General features: G+C 31.6%; 13 protein-coding genes across 13 annotated transcripts, besides 2 other annotated features; 7 read left to right on the top strand and 6 right to left on the bottom strand.

The window, feature by feature from the left end:
* Positions 1 to 649: part of a mobile genetic element that runs on past the window's edge.
* A 556-nt stretch (positions 650 to 1,205) lies between these two features.
* Positions 1,206 to 1,714, bottom strand: TVAGG3_0323620 (uncharacterized protein; the record flags this gene model as incomplete). Its single annotated transcript, XM_051230236.1, has 1 exon — positions 1,206 to 1,714. A coding segment is annotated over one exon (509 nt), but the record flags the coding sequence as incomplete, so codon positions are not given.
* A 69-nt stretch (positions 1,715 to 1,783) lies between these two features.
* Positions 1,784 to 1,999, top strand: TVAGG3_0323630 (uncharacterized protein; the record flags this gene model as incomplete). The annotated part of the gene is made up of 1 exon (XM_001581685.1): positions 1,784 to 1,999. One exon carries the CDS (start codon positions 1,784 to 1,786, stop codon positions 1,997 to 1,999), a length of 216 nt encoding a protein of 71 aa, XP_001581735.1.
* A 24-nt stretch (positions 2,000 to 2,023) lies between these two features.
* On the bottom strand, positions 2,024 to 2,260 carry TVAGG3_0323640 (N-acetylmuramoyl-l-alanine amidase family; the record flags this gene model as incomplete). The annotated part of the gene is made up of 1 exon (XM_001581684.1): positions 2,024 to 2,260. One exon carries the CDS (start codon positions 2,258 to 2,260, stop codon positions 2,024 to 2,026), a length of 237 nt encoding a protein of 78 aa, XP_001581734.1.
* Positions 2,261 to 3,104: 844 nt separating this feature from the next.
* On the bottom strand, positions 3,105 to 4,738 carry TVAGG3_0323650 (armadillo (ARM) repeat-containing protein family; the record flags this gene model as incomplete). Its single annotated transcript, XM_001581683.1, has 1 exon — positions 3,357 to 4,661. The coding sequence occupies one exon, from the start codon at positions 4,659 to 4,661 to the stop codon at positions 3,357 to 3,359; it is 1,305 nt and encodes a 434-aa protein (XP_001581733.1).
* A 514-nt stretch (positions 4,739 to 5,252) lies between these two features.
* On the top strand, positions 5,253 to 6,816 carry TVAGG3_0323660 (major facilitator superfamily transporter; the record flags this gene model as incomplete). The annotated part of the gene is made up of 1 exon (XM_001581682.1): positions 5,341 to 6,552. The coding sequence occupies one exon, from the start codon at positions 5,341 to 5,343 to the stop codon at positions 6,550 to 6,552; it is 1,212 nt and encodes a 403-aa protein (XP_001581732.1).
* A 659-nt stretch (positions 6,817 to 7,475) lies between these two features.
* Positions 7,476 to 8,469, top strand: TVAGG3_0323670 (uncharacterized protein; the record flags this gene model as incomplete). The annotated part of the gene is made up of 1 exon (XM_001581681.1): positions 7,483 to 8,418. The coding sequence occupies one exon, from the start codon at positions 7,483 to 7,485 to the stop codon at positions 8,416 to 8,418; it is 936 nt and encodes a 311-aa protein (XP_001581731.1).
* Positions 8,470 to 8,778: 309 nt separating this feature from the next.
* TVAGG3_0323680 (RNA-binding domain, RBD family-containing protein) lies at positions 8,779 to 9,575 on the top strand (the record flags this gene model as incomplete). Its single annotated transcript, XM_001581680.1, has 1 exon — positions 8,789 to 9,553. One exon carries the CDS (start codon positions 8,789 to 8,791, stop codon positions 9,551 to 9,553), a length of 765 nt encoding a protein of 254 aa, XP_001581730.1.
* Positions 9,576 to 10,807: 1,232 nt separating this feature from the next.
* On the top strand, positions 10,808 to 13,308 carry TVAGG3_0323690 (surface antigen family; the record flags this gene model as incomplete). The annotated part of the gene is made up of 1 exon (XM_001581679.1): positions 10,978 to 13,308. The coding sequence occupies one exon, from the start codon at positions 10,978 to 10,980 to the stop codon at positions 13,306 to 13,308; it is 2,331 nt and encodes a 776-aa protein (XP_001581729.1).
* Positions 13,309 to 13,548: 240 nt separating this feature from the next.
* On the bottom strand, positions 13,549 to 14,475 carry TVAGG3_0323700 (protein ubiquitination; the record flags this gene model as incomplete). Its single annotated transcript, XM_001581678.1, has 1 exon — positions 13,549 to 14,475. The coding sequence occupies one exon, from the start codon at positions 14,473 to 14,475 to the stop codon at positions 13,549 to 13,551; it is 927 nt and encodes a 308-aa protein (XP_001581728.1).
* Positions 14,476 to 14,841: 366 nt separating this feature from the next.
* Positions 14,842 to 15,763: a mobile genetic element.
* Positions 15,764 to 19,400: 3,637 nt separating this feature from the next.
* On the top strand, positions 19,401 to 20,804 carry TVAGG3_0323720 (polynucleotide adenylyltransferase protein; the record flags this gene model as incomplete). The annotated part of the gene is made up of 1 exon (XM_001581677.1): positions 19,401 to 20,804. The coding sequence occupies one exon, from the start codon at positions 19,401 to 19,403 to the stop codon at positions 20,802 to 20,804; it is 1,404 nt and encodes a 467-aa protein (XP_001581727.1).
* Positions 20,805 to 21,430: 626 nt separating this feature from the next.
* TVAGG3_0323730 (uncharacterized protein) lies at positions 21,431 to 23,227 on the top strand (the record flags this gene model as incomplete). Its single annotated transcript, XM_001581676.2, has 1 exon — positions 21,443 to 23,227. The coding sequence occupies one exon, from the start codon at positions 21,443 to 21,445 to the stop codon at positions 23,225 to 23,227; it is 1,785 nt and encodes a 594-aa protein (XP_001581726.1).
* Positions 23,228 to 23,710: 483 nt separating this feature from the next.
* TVAGG3_0323740 (uncharacterized protein) lies at positions 23,711 to 23,959 on the bottom strand (the record flags this gene model as incomplete). Its single annotated transcript, XM_001581675.2, has 1 exon — positions 23,711 to 23,959. The coding sequence occupies one exon, from the start codon at positions 23,957 to 23,959 to the stop codon at positions 23,711 to 23,713; it is 249 nt and encodes an 82-aa protein (XP_001581725.1).
* Positions 23,960 to 24,511: 552 nt separating this feature from the next.
* TVAGG3_0323750 (uncharacterized protein) lies at positions 24,512 to 25,987 on the bottom strand (the record flags this gene model as incomplete). Its single annotated transcript, XM_001581674.1, has 1 exon — positions 24,512 to 25,987. The coding sequence occupies one exon, from the start codon at positions 25,985 to 25,987 to the stop codon at positions 24,512 to 24,514; it is 1,476 nt and encodes a 491-aa protein (XP_001581724.1).
* Between the last annotated feature and the right edge of the window lie 463 nt (positions 25,988 to 26,450).

Below are 26,450 nucleotides of genomic sequence, written 5' to 3' on the forward strand. Positions count from 1 at the left end.
TATATACTCCTGCTAATTCTTCATAAGGAGTGTATGAATTTAAATCCATTTAATCAAAAATAAATTTATAATTTTAAACATTTCTATTCATCAATATTTCATCATATGAACTTCTATACTGTGGTGGTGTACCTGTTGGATGATATTTCAAACCTTCGTCCGGTGTCCATGTCCAATATGTAGTCCTAGTAAACCAAACCTGAGGAGGATTTGTCACCTTTGAACAGTAAGTGTCATTTTCACCCTGAATGATTGGATAAGCTTTCACTTGTACTGTAACTTGTGAGTTGAAAGTTTCTAATCCATCAAAGAATATACCCGCTCCATCACGTTGAACTGGAATAGTGCATAAGAATGAAGTTTGGTCTTTCCATGTTCTAGCTAATGGCGTGCCATCATCTGCATTCAGTGGTCTAGTTAATGAGTCCTCGTATTCTTCTGTGCATTCATTCACTCCATCTAAATCAGAAGCTTGAAGCATACGTGTAAAGAATATGTCACCCACTGTGGTCATCGCTTGATCGGGGAAGTTTCTGGAATCTACAGTGACCTGAAGACCTCGAAGCATTGGATTTTCTAAAACTGTTCTTTGCATTGCATTCTTCGGAAATGTTAACACAACATCTGTAACATTATGAAGAGCGTATGAGAAATCTGAGCTAATACCTTCAGGAGTGATGCAACCTCCATTTAGTGAACGAACGTCAATATGTTGAGCTGGAATCATGAATGGATCTTCCTTACTGAATAAACGTGGTATTGCTTTAACTGATTCTTCAATTAAACCGTATCCTGGTGTAATGCATTTATCCTCTAAAACTTCCATCTTTGTGCATGAAATAATAACGTCATCAACTGTTGCCTCAGCAGTTGTAGCGGCTAAGCTTGTAATTAATTTGGCAGGAAGTCCGATTTGTTGGAATTTGCGATCATATTTATAAACATGATTCATAATCTTTTCATAATTTTCATCAGTTATCTTTTCATAAACGTAATTTTGTAAATCAGCAACTCTTAACGGGTCAACCTGACAAAATACTAGAGTATCCCTGAAAACATAATATTTAAGAATGATATCACCAAATGATTTAGGATAATCATCGAACGCCTGAAATGCTAACAAATCATTTACCGGAATAATCATATCAAAAGTGATATCAACTTCTTCATTTGCTTTCTTGAAAACTTCTGAAGGGTCAATATATTTACCACATACTGAGTTATCATATTTTTGAACATTATTATATAACGAATGAACAAACTTTTTAACTTTCCTTTCTGATTTTGGTTTATATGTTGCAAATGCGAAAGATTCACGGGCGCAATCCATCTGAAGATAACCGGCATCACCTCTTTCGGTTTCTACTTCTAATTGTTTAAAGCTTTGATTTGATGATTTGTAACCAACGAATAAACGCATGCATTTAAAAGCGGCATCACATGTGAAAGCTTTATTTGAAACTAGAGTTGCTTTAACTTTGCGTTTAATATATGTGTCACCTAATTGGTTCACATCATGAGCCGGATTTGTAATTCTTAAATGAGTTTGTTTATCATCAAAATATGGAGCATCAGAGTCATAGCATGAACTTTCAAGTTCTCTATAATATCTTCTACCATCATTCTTTGCGAATATTTCATTTATCTTTTCGAATGAATGAAACACATTTCCATTAATTGGTTTAGTGTTTGGCACTAAATAGTTAGTCGTCATTTATTAATAAATAAAAATTCAAAATTAAAAGATGAAAATGAATTTTTAATTTTAATGAAATAATTAATTATGGCTGCAGGTATATTTAAGAAACTGTGGGATAAAGTAAAACGAGGAGCGAGTAAAGTTTGGGAAACAATGAAGAAGGGAGCAAATTGGATATTTAAGAATAAAGAAGCAATTAGTGACGTAGCTGAATCAATAACACCAAAAGCTGCCCCAATAAGAGAAATTTTAAATAAAGGAGAAAAAGTTTATCAAAGACTACAACCGATACTAAGATAAAAATAATATTTATTTATTTTTCCACTATTTACCTCCTATTTTATTAAGTATTCCTTCAGCTATTCCACCAATTGCGTTACCTGCTTGTGCTCCCATCGCTGGATTACCTGCTTTTGTACCTAATACCCCACCTATGATAGTTCCTGCCGTTTTCGCTACTGGTGCCAAAAAGTTTGCAACAGGTTTAATAACCTTTTTATAAACCCAACCCACAGCTTTCTTAATTCCATCCCATAATTTTTTAAAGAATCCTGCCGCCATTTCTGATTTAATATTAATTAAAAAATATATTTTATCACTTATATTCTAATTTTTATTTAATGATAAATGAAACCGATTTTAAAAATAAATGAAACAGAGGAGGATGAAATAAATGAAAGTGAAAATGTTCAACAAAAAATAAACGTTGTCAAACCAATTACTGAAACAAAAATTTTTTCATCTGTCGAAGAATTTAATGACTATTATGCTAATAATAAAAAATTATTTGAAGAATTGACAACGTGTAAATTGAATAAAATGTTTAAAGTTGATGGATTCAAAATTTCAAAAATAAAGGGGGTGGTTAGTTTGAAATCTATTCCTCAATCAAGAATCACCTCATTAATGAAAATAGATGATTTTACAAAAAGAATAGAAGAGATTGAAGAAAGAATGAATCAAATAATTGATTTCATAAATTCAAATAATCATTAGTTTTTAAAGTTTCTTTTACTCGTTTATGAGGTCTTTGATTATGACTCCATTGATTCCATTCATGATTTAAACACTTGTTTTAATTAATTGTGGAATATCTGACATCATCTATATATATATAGCTTCTTTTATAAAAGATAAAATATATTTTTTATGTATGGGTTGAGTGTAAATGTCTTACAATTTTGAACATTTTTAAATCTTGATTTATTCTAAAACGTAAGAATAAAAACCGTAAGAATCATACATTTTTTACTTCATATGTCAAAAAAATGATACAAAATCGTTCAATATTGTATGAATTCTTACGTTTACAAAAAAAGTCACACAACCCGCTCTCATATACTACTTTGTATTTTATGAAAGAGATAAGTTTTATAACTGCACATCGTAATTATGCACATTTGGCATTCTATACATCCATTTGAATTGAAATCATGGATGATCGTGAAAAATATTATTGAGAAATATATTTTTGTTATTCGAGTCTAATACAAATATATTTATTTTTTTAATAAACTAACAAATAACATCAAATCTAACTCTAATTTCTCTTAATACAAAATATGAAAAAATAAAAATGCGATAATTATATTTTTTCTTCAATTGTTTCAAAATATGAACTATATGTTCTTATAATACTTCTGAATTGCGCTTTTTTTTAAACTTGATTTTCATCATTAAAAAGATCAATAATAGAGTCGACAAGATCATACAGATTATCATTTTCAAGAAGTTCATTAAGCAAATCCATACCGCCTTCCTCTTGAAAATGCTGTTTTGAATCTTTGAGAATTTCATCATCGTCACAAGCATTGAAAAATCTATAAAACAATCTCAGAGCAATTGAACAATGCTCCTCATCATCAGTATCCAAGAATTGCATCAAGTGAGGTAGAACTTGGAGATAATTCGGTCTTCCAATATTGGCAACAATAGATTCCATAGCAGGAAGTGCTATATTCTTCTGTGATGTTGATCCATTTTGGAAAATATCAGAAAAAGTATCCATTATTCCTTCATTTACCATTACTTGTGCAGAATCAGCATTCAATACGGTAGAATACCTAATAAACTCGAAGATTTCGTTCAAAATGTTCGGATTTGAATGATGTAATAATGATGAAATGAAATCTGTTGGGAGTTGGAAAGTTCCTTGGGTCTGGTATATCATTAAATTCATTGCTCGAAGCATTTGCCTTGACGAATTAATATCGTTAATTGAAAATATTTTGCTAATCAGGTCGAAGGTGAACAAAGAATGGGAAAATACATCAGATGCATGGCCATTATTGCAAACACAATAAAGTATGTATGTTAGGTATCTCATTTGCATCATTGATATTTCTTGATTCGAACTGATGCATTCTAAAGCAAAATTGAGCAAAATTGGATAGCGTTCTGTATCAAGATAAGACGCGCATGATATCAGCCATAAAAGATTATCTAATGAATCTTGCTTCATAGAATAGCTTTGTAAGAGAGTTTCAATGCTGCAATCCGAAAACAAAAAATCTCTGGCATCTTGGGACAAAGTCACAATGATACCTAATAGTTTAAATGCATAATCATGTCTTTGATCACAATTATCATATAAATACTTAAAAAACTCTATATCGTTGAATAAATTGAGTTTTTCGGGTGAAATCTTCTTGAAACAAACAAATAATATATCAGAAATGATCTCTTTATAACTGATATTGATTGATGTAAGTAAAATATGCTTCAACAATTCTAAATTTTGATTTTCTTCGAAAAGTGAACAGTTTAAGATACGATTACTGTTAATTGCATCGCGTAAGTTTAGTAATTGTGGTAGAATTTCAGTTTCGGATGTGTTAAATTGATCGATCAAGTCTTGAATAATGAATTCATCTGTTAATTTTTGAAGACTTTCATTGCTTTCATAATCTGCAAATAAGTTTGTTGATCGTGATGTCAGAATCTCATCTTTATAGATATCCATTCATCGATATCAGAACAAAATGAATTTTTGATCATGGTTCAGATTCAACATTCAATAATAACTGCTGCTAACTTATGTAATGGATACGTAATTTATACAATGATGTAATTTACCCAAAATTATTGAGGCAAAACCATAAATCTCGTATTCTTTTTAAGAAATTTAATATCTCAGTTGTTAATGCATATATTACCCTTCGATCAAGAAATGTTGCTCGAATAACTTTGTTTAAAATATTTCCGTGTATCGTATAGAATTTTTCTCAATTTTTCAATAGGAACGGGCATAAATATAATTGACAACTTCGAGATTTTTATTCAAAGAGAGCTGTAAAAACCCTAATTCCCATAGAATGACATAAGAAATACCTTTGCGGATTTCATATGTTGGGCGTAGGGCTTTTAAAGCTTTTTCCGAAACGATGATTAAATTTATTACATCCAGAACACGATATAAACGATGAAATCAATTTTCTTCCTTCACGGCTTATTGCTCTACAATATTCATTAACCTCATTAATTGAATTAGGAGAAAAAAATTTATACAAGTCTGACCATGAGTCTTCTCAAAATTGGGATCAAAATTGAACGGGTTCTCACAATTTGAAATCTTTTAAATCAATAATATGGTGAAACTTCCTAAAATCAGCAACCCCTATGTCTGTGGTTTTATCCTTATGATGGGCGGCATCAATATGGGTTTGGGCTTAGTATATTCTTCCTTTACTCTTACTCCAATTACAGATAGATTTGGCTTAACAAAAACAGAGTCCACAATGTTTAATGTGGTTGGATATTTGTGCGCAATGATTGGCTCTATATTCATTACACCATTTGTAAATCGTTTTGGCAAGAGATGGACTGGCTTTTGCGTGGCCATCTACGGAATTATAGTATGGATTGTACTTGGTTTATCACAAAATAAGCCAATGGTATTCGTTTTTAGAGGTCTAACGGGTATGACTATCGGTTTGTACTCAACAATCACCCCATCTTTCATTGCAGAAGTTGCCCCAGCTGGCAAAAAGAATTTATTCGGATTTATGAACCAAATTGGCTTTGCAATTGGCTTCCTCACCGTAACTATCTTAGGCGCTTTAATTAGCTGGAGATATACCTCAATAATTTGCTGCTTCCCATCAGTGATCATAGCTTGCGGAATTTTGTTCATACCCGAGCAAGAAAACAAAGCAATTAAAGTATCTATTGGTCAAGTTTGCAAATATAAGAAGGAATTATTAATTGCCTTCTTATGCATGTTCTTTTTACAGTTTTCAGGTATTAATGCTGTTATGTCTAACATGCAGATCATCATTACTAATGCCAAAATTAACATATCCACAAGTGTTGTTGGCATTTTAACAAATATTGTCCAATTAATCGCTACTTGCATTTCCGCAGTTGTTGTTGATAAACTTGGTACAATAGCATGCTGGATTACATCAGCTTCGGGTCAGTTAATCGCTTTCCTCTTACTTTGTTTGCATCAAAAGTGCGCTTTACCATCTTGGGTCTTCATGATTGGACTTTTCTTAGAACAATTATCATACGGTATTGGAACAGGACCAATTCCATTCGCTACAGCTTCAAATATCTTCAGAGTTGAACTTCGTGCTACAGCCATGTCAATTTCTGGTGCAGAAAACTGGGGATTGGGAACTCTGGTCGTCTTAATTTGGCCTTATCTTGAATCTGGATTGACTTTGGGTTATGCATTCCTTTTCTTCCTCGGAATTCAGATTCTTTCAATTATTTTTGGTTCAATTGTTTTCAGAAAGTCAACAGAAGCCAAAGACACAGCTGCCACAGAGGAAGAGAGCAATTCTTATGACGAAGAAACAGAGAATATGAAGAGAAAATTATCATATGCTGGAGTTATACCAGAACTTTAAGTTCTCCTTTGTCTTTTTATGATTATAGAGATAAAAACACCTTTTCTTTAAATAACATTCATTTTTAAATTCCAAAATTTTTGTTTCATCAATGATATTCTATCAAATTCTAGGAAAACAAGCACAACATTTAACACACACATTACAATTTTATATACCATTGTATTTGAACTTAATTGCGCTCATGAACAATATCACGTGATATTTTGTTATTGAAATGATTTTTTTCTTCAATTTCTACATGCTATTAAGATCTACATCTATTTTTCCAAGCATTATTCTCTAAAATACATGCATACTTTGTTATTTTCACAAGCGAAATTAGCATTTAATACTTGTAATCGAATCTCCGTTTATGAGGTTTACATATTCTTGAATTGCAACTTAATGACTTCAGGATTCTTGCATTAAATATAGATAGAAATTTCATAATGGAAATTTCTTAGCAATTCAAGAAAATATATGATTAACAAGTAAAGAAACTAGAATGATAAATATTTCATATGATGAACATAATACAAACTCTAATGTTTGCATGAATTTATTGAGTAAATCTATTTCTAAAAAAAGCTATTATACCGCCACAAGGGTATTATAAGGTACATAGTCCAAACATCCCAACGAACTTGTAAATGCTCTGGTAATATGGAAAACATCTGATGAAAAATAAAATCTCAGTTTATCCATTCAAAAACTTCGAATTGAGATATGAAAAAATCCACTCATTAAAATTATTTAGAGTTCATGTTGATGAATTTTTTGTAAATTTTCTATCGTAACGGAATAAAATGAAAGAAATTTTTTTTTGAGCCTTTCAAAGAATATGAAAATCGCAAATATTATTATATGTCCATGTGTTTTCATCTATTTAGCCATCATTAATGATTAGATAAAGCTTCTTTTTTTTCCCTTCTCAAAAAGTGCTTCAAAATGTCTACTAAGCTTGGATACTTATGCGAACGTTATAATTATCGATATTGCAGGCTCGCTCATATCATAGAAAATTCAGGCTGTCTGTACGAAACAATTGGACAGGGACCGTCAATTTTAAGCGTAATTGCATTGATCCTCGGTTTAATCGTTTGCTTCTTCTTCGTATTATTCAACAGTTCATTTAAAGAATGGCCTACTAAATGGGAAAATCAACGACCAACTCGCGGTGCGATTATGTGGAAAGCTCATTTTTTCATTCTCGGCATTTACGCATTCTTCTGGGGCTTAAGTGAATCAGTTGCTCCAAACGATGGCAGTGGACTTCGTGCCCTTCTTGCATTAAGAATGGTATCCTTAGTTGCAGGCGAAACAATGCTATTTTGCATCGCCCTTCTAGATACACAACTTATTCCAGCAACCACTACAACAACAATCGCTACAATTGTCATTTCATCCCTTATTGGATTATTATCCTTAATCAACCTTTCCAAGAACATTGCAGAATCATTAATTGCAGTATTTGGTCTCGGCTTACCAGTTGGCTTCATATACGCTCACTTCTTAATGATGGTTTGCGTTTGCTGCTTTAGAAAACTTTGGAAGGGTCTCTTCTGGGTTTTCTTGATGGCCCTTACAAACTCAGCTCCATTGTTCATTGAAATGACATTGAACGAACCACTCTGCAGAGTTTCTGTCGGTTGGTTCCCAGCATCTTGCTTCGGTATTCTTATTTTCGGTTTCTACCGTCTTGCTGCTACAGTTTTCTACCCAATTCTCAAGAAGCACGAGGCCAAGGATGGTCTTGGAAATAACAGAATTCAGAAAGGCCAAGCATACGATGATGAGAACATCCCAGCTCTCATCGATGGCGATGACTATGAATACAGCTACACATATACAGATGTTGATGATGATCAAAGATTGGACATGTAAGACGTTTTTTTTTATTATTTCGAAAACTCTAATACGATTTTTAAAATATGCTTTATACATTTGCTTTCATATTTTAAGATTCGATCTAAATTTAAAATATCACATTCGACTTCATGTTCCAAAATCAGTTATGAAGTGAGAAACCAATTAGTTTTGTTCTTTGTAGTAAAATTTCAAAAGTATTTAATAAGTCATCTCTACTTAGAGAATTTGATTCGAAAAAGAAGTAGAATTTACCAGCAGAACATCTCCAAACATTGTTTTGCATCGATATATCATTGAAATCTTCGACGAATTATGGAATATATGACGAGCCAAAAAAATCCTGAGAAAAATCAAGACTTCAAACTTTTTTATCGTCGTCGGAGTAATGGAAAACGAAGAAGAACTTGGGGCGAAATTTGTTGCCACCTATTATAGATTGATATATAGATGTCCTTCGGCTATACCCAAACTTTACGATACTCATGCAATTTTGAGGAGAGATCCACCAAAAACTAATTTTCAAATTTGCTTATTACAACATGAATTAATTCCTTTTAAACCAAATGAAAGCATTGTTAAAATTTTTAGATATGTAACATATTCTGCGGGCGAAAGCCTTGTTGTTTCAGTATATGGTTCAATTTTCAATAATTTAGGTCCAAAAATGTTTTTCCAGCAGTTCATGCTCAAGAAAAATGGACTTGTTTGGCTTATTCATAGCGATATTTTCTATATTTTTACATCCCAAACAAATGAAGTTTTATATGGAATATTTGAACAGCCTCAGCCACCTGCTTTTACCCCAATTCAGCAACCAGCCCAATCACAGCAAATCGTTCCCCAATTCAAAAGAATCTCTCAAAGCGCAAAAAGATACGATAATTTCGATCCAGAAAAAACCATTACTATTATTAATTTACCTAATACATATAATGGAAATGACGTTGTCGCTGCCTTTAGATGCTATGGCAACGTAACAAGCAAATATTTTACTCATAATACAGTTTATATTGAATTTGAAAACGAAGAAGAAGCAGATGCAGCATGTAATTCCAGATTACCACTTAATATGCCTAATAACAGCCATATTAAAGTCGAAAAAGGAATTGCCCAGAAAGAGTCGAGAGGTTCTTTCCCAGTACGTAAATAACATTTTCCTTCCTTCTTCTTATTACAATTTTCCTTTTTTTTATCGATTTTTTTAATAATTTTTTATTTTATGAGAAAACATGAGAAAGTACATATCAGATCCGTCTGAGTGCAGTTGAGTTAGCCTTATGTGACTCAGATTATACTGAATTTTCTTGAAATAATTAATATGCAATTTTAAATTTTGAAATCATACGAGTTCCATTGAAAACACATTGGCCCTATTTATTAATATATACTCTGCATGAAGATTTTGCCATTTTTTAAGATTGTAGCAGATGAATCCAAACGCACTTGGTGTGCCTCATGCGTCAACTTTAAATATAAAGTTCATATACTATATTGCTACAATACTTCCATTCATTTCGGTGACAGCTTGTTGGATTGTTTATTATTCTTTCAAACATTGGGATATTAATTATCTTCCTACAATATCATTATCAGTCTCAAATTTCCCTGAATCAAGAATATTTGCAGTTACAATGGGAATCGAGTGCATTTTATTGATTATTGTCTTAACATGTCGACTATTTTCAATTATTCTTGCCATTCATCAAAACATTGGAAATTTACAGCTGATTCACAAATTACTCTTATTCGTTACATTTAGTTTTGGTTTTTGGCCAATAATTTGTTTATTTGTGTTTTCTTGCGTTTCAATTCGCGAAAATTACAGTATTCACAATGCTGCTTTCAGAATATTTTTCATATTTAACTCCATACATTATATTATCTACGATTTGAAGCCTCAATATTTTTGCATCAAAAATTCTCTTTTATCAAAGTTATGTACATGGGCAATAATCATATTTATAATCGGTTTTGTATTTATGAACAGTGTTAGACAAGGCCCATCTCAAAGTATTTCTTCAATTTGCCAATATTTTGCTTTTGCTTTCAGTTTCATCAAAATTGCATTGATAGCAAGAGACTCACCAAAACAGTTGCTTAATTTATCGCCTACAACTATTCATAATGCTAGAAATCATCAATAATAATTTTTTATTTAATTATATTTGTTTGTATCTAATAAATATTATATTATACTATATTATTCATACATGTAGTCTGTTTTTCTACCCCAAAATGATCTCTTTGTCCATACTCATCTTCATTCTGATTGAAATGTTGTTATTTTGAAATGATTGCACTCCGAAAAACTCATTATTAGTTTAATGTTCATTAGAATTTGTACCAGTTTAAATAAACATGAATTTGCGGGGGGAAACATGTAAAGTTCAGATTTTTTAAGGGAGAATTCTCTTATTTTTACTATGTTATCAAGAACACGACCATGGTGTTAAATACAGTGATGATTGGAGTAAACTTCTCTTTGTTACTAGCGAATTATCTGGTGATTATGTATTCCCAAAATTATGCACCACTATTCCATCGCTATCCAGTGATGAAATTATTACGTCTAGTATGTTTTATGGTTGCAAGGATGCCATTACATCCATTTCATTTGAAAAAGGAAGTTTATTAAAAAGTATATCCAAGTATTGTTTTGCACAATCTGCTTTAGAATCTGTTGATATGAGTTCTTGCTCAGAACTCACATTTCTAAATGCAGCTGTTTTCTATCAGTGCGCCAAGTTATCATCCATCAAACTTCCTCCAAATTTAATTCGAATAGGAACTGCTTGTTTCCAAGACACAACAAATTTAATTGAAATAGAGTTACCAGACAGCGTAACAACCCTTGATGGCTCATCCAAACTAGGAAGGACATTTGGAAATAGCGCGCTTACACGGATAACCATTAGTCGTAATTCAAATCTAACTACAATAGAAAGTGATGTTTTCGCAAATTCTAATCTTGATTTCTTTTTCATCCCTTCGTTATGCACTAAACTTGATCCATCGAGTTTAGCAGGTTGCCCTTTGAATGAAATAGCTATTGATGAGAGAAATCAAGCATATAAAACAGACGGAAAGATCATTTATTCTGGAGCTGAAAATAATACTTTGTTTTTTGTTTCATCAACGAAAACAGGCTCTTTTACTATCCCATCTTTTGTTACTCGTATTAGTTCTTCTGCAGCTCGAGGTGCTAGTCTTAGCGAAATAATTATGCATGATGACATTACTAATGTATATTCATGGTGCTTTTCAGGTAATCCAATAATAACATTTTCTTTTCCAAAACAAATTACTTTAGTCGCAAGTTCAATGTTTAGAGGTTGTCGTTATCTAACAACGGTATATTTTACAAAAAATATAACAGTCATTCAAGATTCTGCTTTTTATGATTGTTTCGAATTGAAAAATATCGAATTGCCGCCAAATTTAACAGAAATTGGAAACTCAGCATTTTATAAATGCAGATCATTGACACATATTTCGCTTACAGAAAGTCTTCAGACACTTGGTGATGGAGTTTTTAACTTGATAACTAACATTGAAATTGACTCTCAAAATCCAAACTTTTTCATTGATGAGTTCGTTATGTATAGGGATAATAATCAGACAGTATTTACTTATCTTGGTTCTAACACTAATTATGATGTTATTATTAGGTCTGATTGTACTGCAATTGCATCAAATACATTTTTGTCAAAAAAGTTGAAAAATGTTTACTTTGAGAACAATGAAAATATGGAAATAAGAGCTAATGCTTTCGATTACTCCACAATTGTTTCAATTGAAATGCCTCCTGGATTAAGCTTGATAGGAGATAGCGCATTCTCTAATTGCCAAAATCTCGTGAATGTTACTTTTCAAGGTAATAAGTTAACGACAATTCCAGATTACTGTTTTTATAATTCTAAAAATCTTAAATACATAACTCTTCCAAAATCAATCGAGAAGATTGGAAATTACGCTTTCCAAGATTGCACAAATCTTGGAGATATTGGATTATCTTCCTTGAGTTCTTTGAATTCCATAGGGATTTCAGCATTTATGTCTAGTGGTCTTACCACTGCAAATCTTCCAAATTCATTGAATTATGTTGGCACAAGTGCATTTAATAATAGCAAAATTCAGGATCTGAGTATAAGTTGCAACATTTCTCAAATGATGTGTCAGTATTGTACTTCTCTCACAACTTTAGATTTGAGAGAAGGCGTCTTTCAAATAAGTCTTTTTGCTTTCAATGGGTGCAAATCATTAGAAGGTTTTACTATTCCAAAAACTCTTCTAACAATTGGAAGTTTTTCATTCCAGAATTGCGAACAACTGAGTGAAGTCAATATGGTAACTAATTGCAACCTTAAGACCGTTGAAGGCGGTTGCTTCACAGGATGCTTCAATCTTAAAGAAATTAAACTTTCACCAGCAGAAGCAAACTTTTCATTTTATAATGGAGCATTAATGAACTACATACAAACAAAGCTCATTGTATTTATTCCATATAGTGAAATCAAAAATTTCATGGTTCCATCTGAAATGGAAGTCATTGGAAGCTATGCGTTCATGGGAAGCCCCCAACTTATGCGCGTTTTCTTCAGTGGAAGCAAGATAAAACGAATTGATTATCAAGCTTTTAAAAATTGCCCTAATCTTAATTTCGTATTCTTCGCTTCATCTAAAATCGATGTAGCATTTGGATCAGAGGTTTTCTCTGGCTGCTATAATCTTGTGAAATGTGGTGGATTTTCCGCACCATCATCAGTACGGAATACTCTCATTGCTCAGGGAATTCCGAAAATCGCTTTTAATAATGAATGCGATATATCAGTAACATGCAAAATCCAACCTCAATTTAAGATATCAACCATGTATTTATTCCCATTTATTCAAATGTTAATATAATTTTATTAGAAAATAAAAAATATGATTTTTATTTTAATTTTAAACCACATATATGTCTTCGTTATTATTAATAGAAAATTCTCATGGTAGACATCAAAGAAGAAACATTTTTATTTAATTTGAAAATTGATTTTGATTAATGATAATTTTTTACTGATAATTTAATTCGGTATTACACGGCTTTCAATTATGTTTTAAGATCTTAGACTACTACATCCAACCGTAAGAAAGAAGACATCTCTAGAAATTAACGTGGTTTCTCTTAAATTGTTCTATTACTAGATAATCTCTAACATTTCTACCTGCAACTAAATTTGCCGTCTGTCTGTTATTATTTCTTGCAGTTTTATCGGCTCCTGCAGAGATAAGATATTTAAAAACTCGAAGATGATCTCCCATTGATGCATGTATGAGTGGAGTATCTCCATCTCTATCCTTTGCATTTTTATTAGCTCCTGCTGAGACAAGACATTTAACAACTTCAAGATGGCCATTTATTGATGCAACAATGAGTGGAGTATATCCAAATTGATTCTTTATTTCTTTATTAGCTCCAACTGAGATAAGGTATTTAACAACTTCAGCATGACCATTTTCTGATGCAATATAGAGTGGAGTTTCTCCCTTATCCTCTTTTGCTTCAATATTAGCTCCAATCGAGATAAGATATTTAGCTACTTCAAGATGACCTTTCCACGATGCATAAAGGAGTGGAGTATAACCCCATATACCCTCTGCTTCTTTGTCACAACCACATTCAATTAGAGATTTAACAAGTCTCAGATTTCCTTTTTCTGATGCATGATGAAGTACATTGCCCCAATCAAATATTTTTTCATGAAGTCCTTCTTCAATTGCTTTGAGCATCATTTTTTGATTCCCTTTTTCTGAAATTTCATCAAAAAATTTGTAGATTTCATAAGTAAAATAGGAATTTTTAAGTTTAGAAATTTTATCAAGAAATTCGATTGGAAATTCGTTTTCTTGGTTTTCTTGTATTGGAGATTTAATAGATTGCATTTCTTGCTCGGTGTTTTCTTTAACTATTTCTTTTGGAACTTGATTGAAATCTGATTGAGGCTTTTCGCTTTTGTTTGTTGAATTGGAGATATCATTTTGTACATGATCCAAAATGTCAATAATGCTATCTAATATCTGAAGTTTCATGTATTTTTTAATAGATTTCAGTATTGAAATTGCATCTTGTAGGTTATTGATTGAAATATTTGCTTTTCTAGTGCATATATATAATGTGTTTGCATCAACTTGGGAACATGATTGATCAAGAAGAGTATTGAAGTCTTCTGGTGTGTTTTGATGTCTCCGATCTTGAATATATCAAAGAGAGTGTTATCATCAATATAATCCTTGATATGAGCACCAATGTATTCGAAATTCTGAACAATTTCACGACTCATATTTTTTTCCCGCTTTTTTTTTTCTATCGACATCTATTGAAACTTTAGCGAAGTACAGCTTTCATGTAAATAATACAGAAAATAGAACCTTCAATAACCGTAATTTTCATATCCTAAAGGTAACTAAACTCCTTTCGCCGATCCGATTTGCCCCATATTTAAAATATAGCTTGCATATGTAGAAGAAAAGCTAATTTTGAAGTACGCCCCAAATCCACCAACAGGATTTCGAGCTACTAAAAAGGTACTTTTAAATGTGATTTTTTTTATAAAAAATTAAATTTATTTTAAGATCAGACTAAAAACTAATTTTATGGAAAATCTATATCGACAAATTTATTACTTATTGGGTATATAGATTTTTTGATTATGGCGATTATGTCTGATATGCTTCCAATAAGCCAAAACACATTTCATACTGATTTCTATAAAAGGTATCTTTATTATAGATGTGTAAGCTATATCTGTTTGTTTTTTTATTATAACAAATTCAAAATTCTCTTATAAGGATTAGATGAAATCTGTATTACTAAATCATTAGCTAAATGAAGGTTCAAATAGAAAGTAAATATCAATTTATATGATACTGAAACCAAATAGTTCTTTTAATAAAAGATAACACGCTGAAAATTATTGAGTATTTGCAAATCTCAAAAATCTATTGGTGAATTTGGCTCAACTTTTAAAATTATAACATCCATATCAAATCATAAAAGCAGACAAAAATTAAAGCCAAACCTATCGGCCAATTTTTTTTGATATTTTGATTTTTGAGGTATACTTTTAAAAGTGGATTTAAAGCACTGATGAAAAAACATTAACTTCTGTCGTTATGATTATTGATTTAGACAATAATGATTTTAATCTTTGATTATCAAAACACTAAAGTCATCTTTTTAACATTTGCTTGGTAGCATTAACTCAAGTCTAAAGTACTATTTTATGTGGCACTCTTAGAATTTTTGTATTCATTGTACACGCTGAAATAGTACCATTAAAGTTATGGCGGACTTTCAAAAAATAGTTTGGTCACCTTTCATATCCTGAGAATCCATGAACTTATCAATCAAGTTACGAAAAAAAATGAGAATCTCCTTAAATAAATGTGGTATCTTTACCACCAGAAATCACTTTGCTCTGAGAGGGTGTAATAATTTTTTTACCGATAAAGTTATTGCGTAATTTGACAAATTATTTGTCTAATTTAGAAATTACAAGTCAGCACATTAATGGCTGCAGGAAAAAGGCGTCAAAAATTTTCTCACTGGGTTTTCGTCTATCAATCCCAGCTCATTATATACGCAACCAATCAAAAATCTGATATGGGAGTCCAAGGCTAACTTTTTGTTGTCTACCTAATAAAAGAGGAAGCAGCATTAGTGAGAATAATCGCAAATATTCAATTTAAATTATCTTTTTATTCTTAATTTAAAGTGACAAAAAGAATAAAAAACCTATTCTAAGGCATGTTGTTATGTAAATGAGACTAGACATCATATTTTATGTTATGAAAAAAAAATATTTAGAATTTTAGAACAAAATAAATAGAAAAAATAGCATAACTTATGGATGTGCGTATATTAAATTTAATAAATTAAGAGAAATTATTTTTGGCGCCAAAATTATTCGTTAACTCTCAAATTTTTCTGAGTCAATAAGCCGCCAAAAAAGTGTCATTTTGTTTCGTTAGAGAAAGATGAATTGTCCATGTCATCCAATCGGGAACAAGGGGGATGGGGATTAGATGATAAAGAAGCAATTCATGCTCTCTATCTGAAGCAATCAGACTTGCCAGCAACAATGTGAATCGATTTGGCTTTAAAGTTAATATAGCAGATCAGCTTGTTACTGGAGAGACTAGGCATTACGATTGATTCGCTGTAGTGCTCTACTTTAATTTAAGAGTAGTAACGGATAACTGAATTCCCAAAATTCTTTAGGTGATCCAAAACACTGTAGCTGCTTGAACTTTGGACGAGCCTCGCACCCCAGAGAATAGAAATCCCAATCTTGCTCATGTTTAGTTGAATTAGTCTGCAGCAGTACATCTCTGATACCACAAGATCGTGATGTATACAAAGTCACAACGCTACTTGATTCAACAACTAGCTAGTTTTGACATCAAATTGCAAAATTTGACTTCGTTATGAGCTCTTTGTAGCAAAAATACATTACACTTAAAGACTAGTTGCTAGACTGTAGTAGTTTGTTCGTATATATCTATTTTTCCCCAACGTATTGCATACTACATTTTGACAAGACTTGCAACCTTATAGTAACCTCGTTGGGAATTGTTCAAGCAAAGCGTAGGTAGTTAAGGTCGGGTAAGAGTTCTTCTTAAATCTTTCACTGAATGAGTAGGTGTTGGAAGAACTGTTCTCTAAAGCGATACAGTTGCGCTACATGTTCGTCAACTTGTCTAGAAATAAATATATCATTTGTTTTATACGTTTTTTCGTAATAAATCTATTTGTATTTGTTGTATTTGAGTATCAAGATAACAACGTACACTGGGCTTCGTTGCCATTTTATCCCGCCAAAAAAATTATCGTCTTTTTATCATACCATAGTTTTTATCAATCTCGTTCTACTAGAAAACCTTTATATTGGTGATTTCTTTGTTAAACCCGTATTTTTTCATGTGAATCTTATTGTATAAACTCTAAAAGTTCAATTTCCGGTCGAAAAAAACTTGAAAACAATTTGTATTCGACGAGTTAAAGAGCTCTATTTATTCTAAATTTTCCAAAAAAATTAGATTTTGTTTTTTCGCTTCAAAAAATGTTGTTTTAAGTTTTAAAATTTGTAATTCAAAATTTTTTGGAAAGATTTACGATTTTTTAATACTGCGAATGAGTTTTATTTTACATACTCTATTGATAAATCATATTTTTGTCGAGATATAACTTTTTTTTAAAAAAAATTATATGCAAAGAGTGTTATAGAATTCTAGAAGGTATAGTGCATAATTTGAAGTATACTATCAAATAAAGAAATTTTACAGTTTTTTAGTTTTATTTAGATGTACGTTATTTTAGATGGCTTCGTCGAAAACAAAGCATGTCTGTTAAGTTTATTCTTAACATGGTAAATAAAATGGCAACGAAGCCCAGTGTACTGCGTCTTATGCCGTAGTTTTTGTTATCTTCATACTCAAATACAACAAATACAAATAGATTTATTACGAAAAAACGTATAAAACAAATGATATATTTATTTCTAGACAAGTTGACGAACATGTAGCGCAACTGTATCGCTTTAGAGAACAGTTCTTCCAACACCTACTCATTCAGTGAAAGATTTAAGAAGAACTCTTACTCGACCTTAACTACCTACGCTTTGCTTGAACAATTCCCAACGAGGTTACTATAAGGTTGCAAGTCTTGTCAAAATGTAGTATGCAATACGTTGGGGAAAAATAGATATATACGAACAAACTACTACAGTCTAGCAACTAGTCTTTAAGTGTAATGTATTTTTGCTACAAAGAGCTCATAACGAAGTCAAATTTTGCAATTTGATGTCAAAACTAGCTAGTTGTTGAATCAAATAGCGTTGTGACTTTGTATACATCACGATCTTGTGGTATCAGAGCTGTACTGCTGCAGACTAATTCAACTAAACATGAGCAAGATTGGGATTTCTATTCTCTGGGGTGCGAGGCTCGTCCAAAGTTCAAGCAGCTACAGTGTTTTGGATCACCTAAAGAATTTTGGGAATTCAGTTATCCGTTACTACTCTTAAATTAAAGTAGAGCACTACAGCGAATCAATCGTAATGCCTAGTCTCTCCAGTAACAAGCTGATCTGCTATATTAACTTTAAAGCCAAATCGATTCACATTGTTGCTGGTAAGTCTGATTGCTTCAGATAGAGAGCATGAATTGCTTCTTTATCATCTAATCCCCATCCCCCTTGTTCCCGATTGGATGACATGGACAATTCATCTTTCTCTAACGAAACAAAATGACACTTTTTTGGCGGCTTATTGACTCAGAAAAATTTGAGAGTTAACGAATAATTTTGGCGCCAAAAATAATTTCTCTTAATTTATTAAATTTAATATACGCACATCCATAAGTTATGCTATTTTTTCTATTTATTTTGTTCTAAAATTCTAAATATTTTTTTTCATAACATAAAATATGATGTCTAGTCTCATTTACATAACAACATGCCTTAGAATAGGTTTTTTATTCTTTTTGTCACTTTAAATTAAGAATAAAAAGATAATTTAAATTGAGTATTTGCGATTATTCTCACTAATGCTGCTTCCTCTTTTATTAGGTAGACAACAAAAAGTTAGCCTTGGCCTCCCATATCAGATTTTTGATTGGTTGCGTATATAATGAGCTGGGATTGATAGACGAAAACCCAGTGAGAAAATTTTTGACGCCCAGGAAAAATTTCTATAAATATATGCATCAATGAAGTTAAAAATTGAAATTTGATTGGTAGCATTAGTTTAAGATTAAGTAAAATCTAATATAACATTACTCCTTAAAGATAATATATTTTTGAGTCTAGTCAAAAAAAAATAGTCGCAGCTGGCAAATTTTTTGAAATTACCAACATTTTTCATGTTCAAATATAATCTTAATTACTATTTAATTTGCCTCTCATGCGATAAAATAAATTTCAGATCCTTTTCAGTCCAAAATTTGATAAAATAAAAATGTTTGGTTCTTCCACACAGGAAAGCTCTCCAAACAACAATACCGATTCAAATCCAGATGAAAGCATCAGACACGTAATTCGTTCATCAAAATTAATGCCAACTCTCGAAGATTATCAATCCAGAAAAATTGTTGTATACATTATCAAGAATATTGCCATAAAATTTGCTGAACGCAAACAGAGGCTCTCATTTTCAATGAATACAGATCCGAAATCGCCAGAAATTTTCATTCATGAAAATGGGTCCTATTTAATGGACACGTGGGAGCCAGATTCTGATGTTGATGTTATACTAATTGCACCAAAGTATTTTACATACAAGGATTTTTTTGAAGGATTTTATGAAGAATTAATTCGTCATCCTTCAATTAAGGAAACAATTAAAGTAGAAAATGCATTTGTTCCGATCATTAAAACAGTTTGTAATGACATAAGTGTCGACATTTCTTTTGCTCCTTTAAATAACCAAATAAAAATCAAAAATTTGAACAATATCAAAAAGGAAGATATGGACAAATTAGAGCCCAAAGCACAGCTATCACTAAACGGTTATCTAAATTGCTTACTTATTCGTGATTTGATGAAAAATCATCCAAATTTCCCATATTTTACCAGATTCATCAGAAACTGGGCACAAAAACGTGAAATATTCGGAAACTTATATGGTTACCTTAAAGGTATCAATATATCAATGATGTGCGCTATAATATGCAATCAACATCCGAATTGTTCACTTAGCATGCTTATTTTCCATTTCTTTGAGTACTTCTCCAGTTGGGATTGGGATATACAATTGAATTTAGACAGTAATACTCCGGATTTCCAATTAAATGATCCAATGATTTTGATGACACAATCTTATCCACAAATCAACAGTTTACGAGCTGTAACTACAAGCAGCAGAAAGAGAATCATTAAGGAATTACAAAGAGCTCTTGAAACAACCAAGAAAGCTTTGATATCAGATTTATCATGGCAAGAACTGTTCAAAGGTGGTTGTTTCTTTGCAGACTACAGATATTTCCTTTGCATCGACCTTATTCCAACAAATTCCCAAATTAAAGATGAAATAATCGGATTCCTTTCCTCAAAACTAACAAGATTAGTTAAAATTCTTGAGGAAATACCTGGGATATGCGAAGCCAACATTTGGCCAAGCAAAATTTCTTATGGCGGAAAAATTATTTTTTATATCGGACTGAATACTAAATCTGGTCAGTCAAAAACCATTGACATCAACCATGCTAAGAACAATTTCATATCGTATATTAGTTCTTCCACTTTAGGAAAGGCCATGTCCATTAACTTCAAAATCATCAGGAAAAAGGAGCTCAAACAAGAACCCCTTCAATCTGAAGTTATTGAAAGAAGTTTGCAATCAAAAGCAAAACTTTCTCCTTAATTTTTTTTTAATTTTTATTGTTTGTTTTTTTTAATAAATGATGTTTATACATGAATTATTTTCTAATTTGTTTAGAGTACATATTAGCTATTGATCAATGATATATAGAATTTACAAATGTTTTTTGGAATTAAATAATTTTCTATTGTGATGTTACAATCAGCTTAACATCTATTAGAAAATCGATAAGATAGCTAAACACATTAGTAAGTTACTTTAATAGCATAAATTAACAAATTTCATTTAATACAGATATTTTACAATAGTGTTAAGTTATATATTCTAGTTTCCATTGTAATAAAAATCTATTTATGATATATGACGTATGGAATATCGAATTTTGATTTATTTTTTCATTTTATAAATAATTTTACAGTCCATTATCCATTAATTTCTCTTTGTTTTTGCATATATAGTTATTTTATAAGCACTGAACTCTGATTTTAAGCTTATCAAAATTGGAATTATCAGGAGAACCTCATATAATCCAAAATTAAAGACTTTTCTGACACCTCAAGTAGGACTTATTTAGGTTTCGCTGGGAATCGGACAAAATGAGGAGGTAAGAAAATAAAACTTTTGTAACGTTTAGAAAAAAAGAATATAACTTATGTTTTGAAAAAAATAATTTTTGTAAAATGAGCGAAGATAACCCATTGATGGCCTTACTTCAAAAGAATCCAGTTGAAACCGACCTGGATAAGCATTTCAAGCAGTCCGAAGCTGCTAAAAACAGTCCAACAAAGACTGCTGGTCCAGTGCTTGTTCTGGATGATACTGATGATTCAGAAGATGCCCCAATTGGATTGACACATCGTCAGCCCTCATTTTCAAGTTTGCATGGCAATCAAATTGTCATGAAAGGTGGCAACGCAATTTCAAATCTCAATGAAGTTTCAGAATTGGACGAAGAAAATCTTACTAAACCGGAGAAAAAAGAGGAGGACGATATGCCAATCGGCTTAAATGTTCGACATTCATCATATGCTGTACTATCTCTCGAAAATTCAATTCCAAAAGGAGAATCTGTCGCGAAAAAAATCAGTAATATTGTTCCGATATCCGAAATTAAAGAGGAAGATTCGCTCATCCTTCCTGTCAATGATCAATCGGATCCACAAAACGAGGACGAAGAGGCAGAAGAAGATTATAATCCTCAAGTCATCATGGTCAAGCAATTAAAGGCTAAAAATACTGGAAGATGGAAAGAGATGGGATACGAACCTCCGAAAGATCTCATTCCTCTCGTTAGAGCCGCATCCCAATCTATTATGGCTGTCTCCTCTTTAACTCAAGAACAACCACATCCAACGCTTTCTTACATAGCAGAGAAGCTTCCTGATCCAATACCAGCGATAAGCGAGGAACCTTCTCCTTCAAATACAAAGAAAGACATCCAAAGACATCAGACAAGGCCAAGATCAGGAAGCTTCGGCATGAAGCTTGGCGAGGCTTCAGAATCTCAGCATTTACTCGAAAATATCATCTCTACGATACCAAAGCGAAATGAGAATCAAAATTCTCAAAAACTCGAGAAAATTGAGGACGAAGAGATACCAGAAGAGGTCGTAGAGGAGGACGAAGCCCATGAAGAAGAGTCTGGTGTTGATTCTGACCAATTAATTGAACAAGAAGAGGAAGAGATCGTAGAAGTTGACGAAGAATCATCAGAATCCATTCCAGATGCAGTTGTTGATGAAATTACAGAAGCGTTGTTCGGAAGATTAGACAAAATCGTTGTAGAAGACGAAGATTCTCCAGTTTTTCAAGCATTACAGAACGGATACGTCGAGAACGAAGAGGATATTCCAGAAGTCAAGAAAGCACTACAGAAATATCTCAAAATTACAAAGGGAAACAACTGGTACGATGAAGCCAAATTTATCCTATCAATTCTATCGAATATACCAGAAATAACATCACATCGCGAAAACGAAGTCGATAAAATACAACTCGAAATACAGAAAACCTTCGAAGAGAAGGAAAAGTCGATTGATGAATTATTTGACCTTCTTGATTCATCGATCAACGCTCTCGATGACGAGTACCTCGAGGAAGCCCATAAATTAGATGTGTTATGGCAGAACCCCAAGACCTTGGCGAAATATAACAAACCAAGTAGCGATTTGATCAATCTCCGCAGCCGTCTTCACTCGGCGATCATAAATTCACAGACTAGGGACGTCAAGATCCTCCAGAAACATGTCGAAGATATCGAAAGAAAAGAAACTAAAGTCAAAAACACCGAAATCAGCAAAGCTTACTTCAGAGCGGACCAGCAGCTGAAGGAGAAGTTCGTTCAAAAGAGAGTTGCTGTAACAAAGAAATCCCAAGAACAGATTGATAGAATGGAACAAGAATATGAAAAGAAAGTAGAACTGTTGAAGGCCCAGTTGTCTTACGCTAAGTTTGGTCGATATTGAATTTATAGTTAAATATGTATAAACGATAATTATTTTTATATTATTTTAATTTCCTTTCCTTTTTTTTAATGATTGGCTTATTCAAATCCATATAACCAATATTTTGAATACGCCATATAATTGATCATTATAAAATGCATAAATTTAATTTCTTTAAATTTTTTTTATAGTGATTGACTTATTCATATAAGTATTTCACATCACTGTTACCTATCTTTTAATGCTCCATGTTAATTTCGAATCAATAAGCTTCATGTTATAATTTCCCTCCAAGTTTCTGTATCAACAACAGCTTATTCAAAAGATAATTCTTGTTAAAATCTTTTTAAAGCAAGGAAAATAAGTAATAAAATAAAATGGTTATAAATTTTGGATTTTTTTATAAATTCTCCATGAAATTATGGATTTACAAAAAGAATATTCTATAGAGAAATGCGTGAAAAATCATTTTCATATATATGATATGATTTTCCTCGTCATTTTCTATTGAATATTTTCTTTGTCTGGATCAATAAAACAATCGAATGGATTATCATCAAAATCATCAAATAAATTAACATCTATCTTTGGATTAGATACTGGCTCTGTAACAAAAGTTATACTTGGAATATTTTTAGCTTCTTTGATAGGATGTGGATTAATAAGACTTCCTCTATGGTCTACAGATGCTTCATATATAACATTGGAGTTTGGGAATCTGTAGGTCACGATGCACCTAACTTTGTCGCTCATTTTATAATGAAATAAATTCGAAGGTAAATTTTCTTCATTGAATTTCAGCAACGGCCTTCAAATCAGCAGAATTAATTCAATAGTTTACACAACAATCAAATTTATAGGAAAAAAAATATGATCATACACAAATATTACAATGACGAAAACCAATTAAAATATCTGTATTTTTTTGGGAAAAATTTAATCGATTTTTCCAATTGATTTAATTTGCCTCTATTAACTCAATGATCATATATCAATTCAAATGATCACTTAAAGCATTATAGTGTTTATGTTATTTCCAACAATAGTAAAATAAACAGTCAATTTTACAAAATGGAACAAATGAATCGAACTTATTTCCCCAAAAAATTCACTTAAAACATACAACATTTAGAGATGTGGGCATAACAATAGCTTATTTTGAATAATTGTCTGAACTGATATAATTTTACAGCTTAGCATAGACATTGCCTATTTAAAATCGAAAAAAAGATAATTTAACTCTTTACAAAAAAATCTATATTTTATTTTTTCTCGGATGATTAAAATCGATCCGTCATAATATCTCTAAAACATATAATCGATAGCTTCACCAAAATGAGTACATTCATCAGTATTGAAAAAGTCCATTTTTGGTTGATACTCGAGGAATACACAAGTATTCGTAGGAATATATTCGAAATCGATAGTTGGTTTTTGAAAATAAGCAAGATTACCAAGGAAAAATCCAAATATCAGAAAGCCAAACAAAGAGAAGTACAGTGTATAATGTATAAGCGGCTTCTCCATAAGATAATTTGCTTCAAGTTCTTTTACTTTCCTTGTTGTCTCTTCTTTTTTACCTTTCTTCTTATCAAGGATAAATGCAGCAATTGAAATTCCCAAGGAACAAACTGTTTCAATTACACTCAAAATAGTCATTGCAAGTGGAGCAACATTTGCACCAAACGCAGCTGCAACAGGTAATAATGAGAAAATTGCACTTAATCCATTGTCTGCAATTTCAATCCAGTTGTTATACTTATTTTTGTATGGCTTTATGAAGAAAATCAATACTCCATATCCAATATAAATAAAGGTAAGCAAAAACACCAATCCAGGAACATACAAGTTGGCAAGGATTGTGATTGTAGCAATAATCAACTTATATAATAGTTGAACAAGAGGCCAAAACCTGTGCTTATACTTATAATCTTTAAATAAACTTGCTCCTGCGTTTTCCATTTTGTAAACTTGGTCTCCATATTCATCATAAAGTTTTTTGATAATGAAGTAAATGACGACAGGATAAGCAATGGTAATGAAAATAATACAGAAAACAATTTGTGGCGCATATTCATACTTCCATTCAGCTGTTTTTGTTGCAAGATTAAACCTAAATCTTGTTTCACTATTGCTTTCTGAAATATTTTCATTCGTTATGCATGAAAAATATCTAGATGCGAAAACGTTACCGCCAGCATACGAGTATGGATATGTTCCTGGTGGACATACATCTTTGATGACCATTGTTGAATAAAGAATTGATTGGAAAACTGGCAAATAAGCTGCATTATAAAGAACGAACACAAATTTCATTACATTTAATCGTAGCAATACTTTTAGCCTGCTTAACTTAATTGCACCTTTGTTTGTCATCCTGAAACAAGCATAAATAAAATATAATACTGCAATTATGTAAAAAATTACTGTTCCAATAGGAAAATATGTTTCCTTAATGCCCTCGAAAAATCTAACCTTGATTATCCCAGAACTTGCAATTCCCAAAAATAAGAAAATTGCAGTACCAGCTAAATGCAAAAGGCCTAATTTCGTATTTTTACCAATATGCCTGAATGGGTAATGTTGGATTGGATGACAACAAAATAAAATTAATAATATTAAAATAGAACCAGCAAGACATGCTGCACCAACTATCATCACGTAATAATCACTGTTCTTTGCATATGATGCGATACCAAGACCAAGAATTGCTGCTGATGGACAGACGAAAAATTCAAAAAAGACTGAAATACTTCCCATGAAACTTTGACCAATTAACATTAAAATCACTGGAATTAAGATACAGTTAATTGCTAACTTGGCTGATAAGCTCATTTCCTGTAAAGAGTTTTGAATATTAAGTATCGTTGTATAAAAATTAATAATAGCGTCTCCAGCTTTTTTGAGCCAAGCAGGGGGAGTAAGTTTGAAAAATCCTAGTGAGATTGCAATGTTTTGAAGGTATGTAACAAAGGAATTGGCTAATGAAAAAAGAGTCAAGTCTCCCGATTCCATAACAATTGATTCTCAATATTCTCAATTTTTGAAACAAAGATTTTTAATCAAAACCAGCTTTGATTTAAAAGTTGATTCTAAATTCTTATTAAAAAAATTACAATAACGTCTTTGCAAACAAATTAGTGGAAAAGATTTTTTTTGAGAAGAAATCGAGTTTAAACATTTTCTTTCTTTTTATTAAGCACATATTTATCGAAACCGCAAAAATTTTTGTGAAAAATTATAG

The sequence above is a fragment of the Trichomonas vaginalis genome, chromosome V (genome assembly GCF_026262505.1).
Source record: "Trichomonas vaginalis G3 chromosome V, whole genome shotgun sequence".
In the NCBI taxonomy this organism is placed as follows: domain Eukaryota; phylum Parabasalia; order Trichomonadida; family Trichomonadidae; genus Trichomonas; species Trichomonas vaginalis.